Below are 8,892 nucleotides of genomic sequence, written 5' to 3' on the forward strand. Positions count from 1 at the left end.
ATAGAACTGTTTGGCCATAATGACCATCGTTATGTTTGGAGGAAAAATGGGAAGGCTTGCAAGCCAAAGAACACCATCCCAACTGTGAAGCACAGGGGTGGCAGCATCATGTTGTCGGGGTGCTTTGCTGTTGGAGGGACTGATAGACTTCACCAAATAGATGCTAACATGAGGAAAAAAAATTATGCGAATATATTGAAGCAACCTCAAGACAGTCAGGAAGTTAAAGCTTGGTCGCAATGGGTCTTCCAAATGGACAATCACCCCAAGCATACTTCCAAAGTTGTGGCAAAATGGCTTAAGGACAAAGTCAAGGTATTGGAGTGGCCATCACAAAGCCCTGACGTCAATCCTATAGAAAATTTGTAGGCAGAACTGAAAAAGAGTGTGCGAGCAAGGAGGCTTACAAATCTGACTCAGTTACACCAGCTCTGTCATGAGGAATGGGCCAAAATTCACCCAACATATTGTGGGAAGCTTGTGGAAGGCTACCTGAAACGTTTGACCCAAGTTAAACAATTTAAAGGGAATGCTACCAAATACTTATTGAGTGCATGTAAAATTCTGACCCACTGGGAATGTGATGAAAGAAATAAAAGCTGAAATAAATCATTCTCTACTATTATTCTGAGTGGTGATCCTAACTAAGACAGGGAATTTTTACTAGGATTAAATGTCACGAATTGTGAAGAACTGAGCTTCTGTTAGGCAGAGCAACAGGGGAACCCAAGAGCAGACTCAGATGAAGAAATAGGGATGAATGAACCAAAATATTTATTGTTACACAGAGAGATATGGAGTGCAGATCCGGGGAAGCTTGGTTGAGTTGCAGACAAAACAGATGTGGAGACTGACGTTGGAGTTAGCTAGGGTAGAACAGGGTAAACAGGTCCTGAGGGGAAGCCAAGGTAGTGGGGGTGAATAATCCCGAGCCAGATAGTTGGGTGATTTGGAACGGGAGACAGGAGCCAGACAATGCGGATAGTGAGAGAAATGAGTTCGTCAAGTCCATCAGGCTCCTCTCTGGACACCAACTCGTCTTTGAGGGTCTCAGTGAGTGCGTTCCGGAATGCTCCATGAAGGGCCTCGTCATTCCAGCCGCTATCTGCGGCGAGGGTGCGGAGCTCACAAGCCATTTCAGCCACACTCTGGGAGCCTTGACGAAGGGACAGAAGTCGTTTAGCGGCATCCTTTCCACAGACCGGGTGGTCGAAGACCTTCATCTCATCTGTGAATCTACCGTAGGAGAAGCAAATAGGTGACTGTCTCTCCCACACCGCAGCGGCTCAGGAAAGCGCTACTCCAAAAAGGCAGCCAATCAAAAAATTAATCTTGGCTCGTTCACTAGTATAAGAGTAGGGCTGGTGCTCAAATACTAGTTACCATTGCACAATAAAGGCTCTGCAAGCACCAAGATTACCATCATAGCGCTCAGGAGTTGGAACAAAAGGCTCCCGGGGCGGAGAAGAGGGACTTGAGACTGGTTGTGAACTCCGGGCGGAGGTTCGGGCCTCTAGGTCAGACAGGCTCCTTGAAAACTCCTTGATGTTCTCCAGTAGGGGTTTCAGGGCTTGGTCATATTGCTCAAGAAGGGTGCCTTGACCAACAAGAGTTTGGTGAAGAGCAGTGGAGTCTGCTGGGTTCATCTCTTGGCCAGATCGTACTGTTAAGCGGAGCGACACAGGGGAACCCAAGAGCAGACTCAGATGAGGAAACAGGGATTAATGAACCAAAATATTTATTGTTACACAGGGAAATATGGAGTGCAGATTCGGGGAAGCTTGAATGAGTTGCAGAAAAAACAGATGTGGAGACGGAGGTTGGAGTTAGCTGAGTAGAACAAGGTAAACAGGTCCTGAGGGGAATCCAAGGTAGTGGTGGTGAGTAATCCAAAGCTAGGTAGTTGGGTGATGTGATGTGGAACGGGAGACAGGAGCCAGAGAGTTAAACTGCAATGAGAGGATAAGCGGTGTCAGGCAGAGTAACAGGATCTTGAATAATCATAAAAGGTTAGAATCATGAACTGACTGAGCAGAGATTACGATCTGGCAAGTGGAAGTGGCAGAACTGAGTATTTGTAGAGGTCTTGATTATGGGACAAGTTGCAGCTGGTAGGGATCTGCTCTGACTCCAGCACACCTGTCTCCAACCACACAATCACACAGAGAGGGAGAGGGGGAGAGAGAGGGAGTGTACAGGGGGAATAACTGCAGGTCAAGAAGACACCTGATGAACACCAGAGGGCGTAGCAGGAGCAGATGTGACAGCTTCCATGTATTTGGCTAAGGTGTATGTAAACTTCCGACTTCAACTCTTTATACAGTACCAGTCAAAGTTTGCACACCTACTAGTTTTTCTTTATTTTTAAAATTTTCTACATTGTAGAATAATGGTGAAGACATCAAAACTATGAAATAACACATATGGAATCATGTAGTAACCAAAAAAGTGGTAATCGAATTCAAATATATTTTATATTTGAGATTCTTCAAAGTAGCCACCATTAGCCTTGATGACAGCTTTGCACACTCTAGGCATTTTGTCATCCAGCTTCACCTGGAATGCTTTTCCAACAGTCTTGAAGGAGTTTCCACATATGCTGAGCACTCGTTGGTTGCTTTTCCTTCACTCTGTGGTCCAATTCATCCCAAACCATCTCAATTGGGTTGAGGTCGGGTGATTGAGGAGGACAGGTTATCTGATGCAGCACTCCATCTCTTTCCTTCTTGGTCAAATAGCCCTTACACAGCCTGGAGGTGTGTTGGGTCATTGTCCTAAGGGCAAACCAGATGGGATGGCATATCGCTGCAGAATGATGTGGTAGCCATGCTGGTTAAGTGTGCCTTGAATTCTAAATAAATCACTGACAGTGTCACCAGCAAAGCACCCCCACATCATCACACCTCCTCCTCCATGCTTCACGGTGGGAAACAAATATGCAGAGATCATCCATTCACCTACTCGACATGATTCCATAGGGGCGGCAGGTAGCCTAGTGGTTAGAGCATTGGGCCAGTAACTGAAAGGTTGCTGGATCAAATCCCCAAACTGACAAGGTAAAAATCTGTCGTTCTGCCCCTGAACCAGGCAGTTCACTTCTTATGGCTGCAGGGGCAGTATTGAGTAGCTTGGATGAAAAGGTGCTCAGAGGTTCCCAGAGTAAACTGCCTGCTCCTCAGTCTCAGTTGCTAATATATGCATATTATTAGAAGATTTGGATAGAAAACACTCTGAAGTTTCTAAAACTGTTTGAGTGATGTCTGTGAGTATAACAGAACTCATATGGCAGGCAAAAACCTGAGACAAAAATCCAACCAGGTAGTGAGAAATATTTTTTCAACTCATCGCCTGTCGAATACACAGTGGGATATGGGTCATTTTGCACTTCCTAAGGCTTCCACTAGATGTCAACAGTTTTTAGAACCTTGGCTGATGCTTCTACTGTGAAGTGGGGCCGAATGAGAGGGGATTGAGTAAGGTCAACGCATGACCTGAACATGCGCTGACCATGTGCATTCATGTGAGAGCGAGCTCTGTTCCATCGCATTTCTGAAGACAAAGGAATTCTTCGGTTGGAACATTATTGAAGATTTATGTTAAAAACATCCTAAAGATTGATTCAATACATCGTCTGACATGTTTTTACTGACTGTAACAAAACTTTTTGATATTTCGTCTGCTTTTAGTGAACGCGCTTCGTGACTTTGGATTTGTTTACCAAACGCTCTAACAAAAGTAGCTATTTGGACAAAAATGATGGACATTACCGAAACATATCAAACATTTATTGTAGAACTGGGATTCCTCGGAGTGCATTCTGATGAAGATCATCAAAGGTAAGTGAATATTTATCATGTTATTTCTGACTTCTGTTGACTGCACAATATGGCGGATATATTTTTGTCTTGATTGGGCTCTGAGCGCCGACCTCAGATTATTGCATGGTTTGCTTTTTCCGAAAAGCTTTTTTGAAATCTGACACAGCGGGTGCATTAAGGAGAAGTGGATTTAAACTTCCATGTATAACACTTGATCTTTGATCAACGTTTATTATGAGTATTTCTGGAAATTGATGTGGATCTCTGCAAAATCACCGGATGTTTTTGGAACTACTGAACATAACTCCGCCAATGTATACTGAGATTTTTTTATATAAATATGAACTTTACCGAACAAAACATACATGTATTGTGTAACATGAAGTCCTATGAGTGTCATCTGATGAAGATCATCAATGGTTAGTGATTAATTTTATCTATATTTCTGTTTTTTGTGACTCCAGTCTTTGGCTGGAAAAATGGCTGTGTTTTTCTGTGATTTGGCGGTGACCTAACATAATCGTTTGTGGTGCTTTCGCTGTAAAGCCTTTTTGAAATCAGTTACTGTGGTGGGATTAACAACAAGATTACCTTTAAAATGGTATAAGATACTTGTATGTTTGAGGAATTTTAATTATGAGATTTCTGTTGTTTGAATTTGGCGCCCTGCAATTTCACTGACTGTTGTCATATCGATCCCGTTAACGGGATTGCAGCCATAAGAAGTTTTAACACACTGTTCCACGGTAGGCTGTCATTGTAAATATGAATTTGTTCTTAATTGACTTGCCTAGTTAAAAAAAGGCTACACACTAGAGGTCGACCGATTATGATTTTTCGATACCGATTATTGGAGGACCAAATAAAGCCGATACCGATTAATCGGTCAATTTTTATATATATATTTGTAATAATGACAATTACAACAATACTGAATAAACAATGAACAATTTTATTTTAACTTAATATAATACATCAATAAAATCAATTTAGTCTCAAATAAATAATGAAGCATTATGAGGAGCTAGCACGGCAGAGCGGCTGGAAGCCCGAGAGGCAGCCCCAAAAATGTCTTGGGGGGAGGGACACGGGGAGCAGTGCGGGGAGCAGGTGCGGGGAGTGCGGGAAGCAGGAACAGGGCGTACAGGGCTCTGGAGACGCACAGGAAGCCTGGTGCGTGGTGTTGGCACTGGTGGTACTGGGCTGAGGACACGCACCTCAAGGCGAGTGCGGGGTGCTGGAACTGGAGGCCTGGTACATGGCGCCGGCACCGGAGGGCTGGTGCGTGGGGCTGCCACAGGAGAGCTAGTACGTGGGGCTGCCACAGGAGAGCTGGTGCGCTGAGCTGGCACAGGACGTGCAGGGCTAGATGTCGTGCCTCATGCACCAAACCAGCACCTCCCTCATAACTCTCTCCTCCAATCTCCCCATTAACTCCTTTACTGTCTCTGCTTCGCTCACCTCCAATACCGTCCTGACCGGCTCTGGTTCCATCCTTGGCTCCTTACGGTAAGCAGGGGGAGTTGGCTCAGGTCTGACTCCTGACTCAGCAACACCCCCCGTGTGCCCCCCCCAATACATTTTTGGGGCTGCCTCTCGGGCTTCCAGCCGCTCTGCCGTGCTAGCTCCTCATAATGCCGCCTCTCTGCTTTTGCTGCCTCCAGCTCTGCTTTGGGACGGCGATATTCCCCTGGCTCTGCCCAGGGTCCTTTGCCGTCCAACTCGTCCTCCCATGTCCATTCCTTCTTCTCGCGCTGCTCCTGCTGCCGCTTAACACGCTGCTTGGTCCTTTTTTGGTGGGTGATTCTGTAACGGTTTTCTTCTATGGAAGAAGGAGAGGACCAAAGCGCAGCGTGATTAGTGTCCATTATGTTTAATAAAAGACAATAAACTGAACACTTCCAAAATACAAAACAAACAAACGTGAAAACCGAAACACTTCTATCTGGTGCAGACACACAAAGACTGAAGACAACCACCCACAAAACCCAACACAAAACAGGCTACCTAAATATGGTTCCCAATCAGAGACAATGACTAACACCTGCCTCTGATTGAGAACCATATCAGGCCAAACACAGAAACGGGAAAACTAGACACACAACATAGAATGCCCACTCAGCTCACGTCCTGACCAACACTAAAACAACGAAAACACAAAATAACTATGCTCAGAACGTGACATACCCTGACTCTGCGTGCAATGAACGCAAGAGAAGTGACACAATTTCACTAGTTTAATATTGCCTGCTAATATGAATTTCTTTTAACTAAATATGTAGGTTTAAAAATATATACTTCTGTGTATAGATTTTAAGAAAGGCGTTGATTGTGCCTTTTTCGCAAATGCGCTTTTGTTAAATCATCCCCCGTTTGGCGAAGTTGGCTGTCTTTGTTAGGAAGAAATGGTCTTCACACAGTTCACAACGAGCCAGGTGGCCCAAACTGCTGCATATACCCTGACTCTGTTCCACAGAACCCAAGAGAAGTGACATAATTGCCCAAGTTAAAAGAAATTCATGTTAGCAGGCAATATTAACTAAATGTGCAGGTTTAAAAATATATACTTGTGTATTGATTTTAAGAAAGGCGTTGATGTTTATGGTTAGGTACACATTGGTGCAACGACAGTGCTTTTTTCGCGAATGCGCTTGTTAAATCACCCGTTTGGCGAAGTAGGCTGTGATTCAATGATACCTCGTCTCCTTACCTCGTCTCCTTGCTGCACTCGCATAACAGGTAGTCAGCCTGCCACGCAGTCTCCTCATGGAGTGCAATGTAATCGGTCATAATCGGTGTCCAAAAATGCCGATTACCAATTGTTTTGAAAACCTGAAATCCGCACTAATTAATCGGCCATTCCGATGAATCGGTCGACCTCTATTACACACACATATGTCATATTTCATAGTTTTGATGTCTTCACTATTATTCTACAATGTATAAAATAGTAAAAATAAAGAAAAATGAGTAGGTTTGTCCAAACATTTGACTGGTACTGTATGTATTTTGTTCTTCACATTTTCAAAATGATATATTTTCCTCTTGCTGGGATGATAAAAGTGGAGCATGGATCCACAGGGAAAGTCAATAGAGGGAAATCTTGGGTGTTAACCATGAAGCAACAACTCTAAAGAAAACATGCATGGTGTATGTTTTGTCATGGGAAAGATAGCTTAACTTTACTGCTTCTCATAAGCCTACATTGTCTTCATGTTGGTGACCAAATCAAGACTGTTATTTTGAACCCATCATTTTTTCTTCTCATTGTAGGTACAAAAGCTGAGTTGGTGAGATGTCCGCCGAATCACATGCAGTGCATTGGCTCCAAAAGGTGCATCCACTTTAATAAACTTTGCGATGGAGCGAGAGATTGTGAGGACGGATATGACGAAGGAGTACACTGTCGAGGTGAGTGTGTAGTTGAACGAAACTATGGTGAATATAACAATTAACTACATTCATCAATCTGACTCCATTATTATGTGAATAAATGCAACAGGCACTGTACATCTATGGAGGATCTAGCCTTACATCACCTCTCAGTATGACTATAATGAACATGTGTCTATTTTGCACCGATATGCAATTTTTAAGAGACTAGATACGAAAAGTTAATCCTGGCGACCAATGTTCTAGCATTCATTTATTGTGTCAAGTAGGGATGTCACGGTGGAACCCAAGCATATACGTGTAGTGTATATATGTGTAGTGTATGTTATATTTACCAATATACCTACTAATTACTCTGGAAAACGAGGAATGCATTTACTCAATTCAACTAATAGGATTTATTAGTCACAAAATAATTAAACAAAAACAATTCCAGTGTACATGAAATACATGAAACATTACAAAGTAGATGACTCTCAGCTAAATAAGACTTAACGTGGTTACATATATCTTCATTTCAAAATAATCTCTAAGAGAAAATACTATGTTTGATACACAAAGGAGCTTACTAACAAGTTCTCAAACTTAAAAAAAAAAATTCAAGCAGAAACTCACGCCCAACCTGAATTAACATTTCTTTGCACTTTGCTAGTTAAAACAATGTGCAGGAAAACACACCAAGATTCTAATCGAACCAACTAAATTAAAATTATAAGTGCACACCCGTGTCACTCCTCTTTTAACTATCAGCCGTCAGCATAACACAGTGTCCCTGTAACAATAAATCCAAACATGACAATTTATACTGAACAAAACTATAAATGCAACATGTAAGGTCTCGGTCCCATGTTTCATGAGCTGAAATAAAAGATCCCAGAAATAATCCATACACACAAAAAGCTTATTTCTCTAAAATGTTATTTCTCTAATTTGTTTACATCCCTGTTAGTGAGCATTTGTCATTTTCCAAGATAATCCACCTGACAGGTGGGGCATATCAAGAAGCTGATTAAACAGCATGATCATTACACAGGTGCACCTTGTGCTGGGGATAATAAAAGGCCACTCTAAAATATGGAGTTTTGTCACGCAACACATTGCCACAGATGTCTCAAATTTTGAGGGAGCATGCAATTAGCATGCCGACTGCAGGAATATCCACCAGAGCGGTTTCCAGAGAATTTGGCAGTACGTCCAACTGGCCTGACAACCGCAGACCATGTGTAACCATGCCAGCCCAGGATCTCCACATCCGTCTTCTTCACCTGCGGGATCATCTGAGACTGGACAGCTGATGAAACTGTGGGTTTGCACAACCAAAGAATTTCTGCACAAACTTTCAGAAACCGTCTCAGGGAAGCTCATCTGCGTGCTCGTCGTCCTTACCAGGGTCTTGACCTGACTAGTTCGGCATCGTAACCGACTTCGGTGGGCAAGTGTGCACTTCACAGATGAATCCCGGTTCCAACTGCACCGTGTATGGCGTCATGTGATGTCAACGTTGTGAACAGAGTGTCCCATGGTGGCGGTGGGGTTATGGTATGGGAAGTCTACGGACAACGAACACAATTGCATGTCAGCTATGGCAATTTGAATGCACAGAGATCCCGTGACGAGATCCTGAGGCCCATTGACACGCCATTCACCCGCCGCCATCACCTCATGTTTTAGCATGGTAATG

The 8,892-nt window shown here is 43.3% G+C and overlaps 1 protein-coding gene across 1 annotated transcript in view; it reads left to right on the plus strand.

Annotated features, from left to right (window-relative positions):
- The window catches only part of LOC139532141 (low-density lipoprotein receptor-related protein 1B-like), a 208,340-nt gene that overhangs the window by 37,447 nt on the left and 162,001 nt on the right, over positions 1-8,892 (plus strand). Inside the window, exon 2 of the mRNA XM_071329354.1 lies at positions 7,092-7,229. Coding sequence (XP_071185455.1) covers positions 7,092-7,229 — 138 coding nt within the window. The remainder of the gene's footprint in view (positions 1-7,091; positions 7,230-8,892) is intronic.

Source organism: Salvelinus alpinus, chromosome 10 (assembly GCF_045679555.1).
Source record: "Salvelinus alpinus chromosome 10, SLU_Salpinus.1, whole genome shotgun sequence".
NCBI lineage: Eukaryota > Metazoa > Chordata > Actinopteri > Salmoniformes > Salmonidae > Salvelinus > Salvelinus alpinus.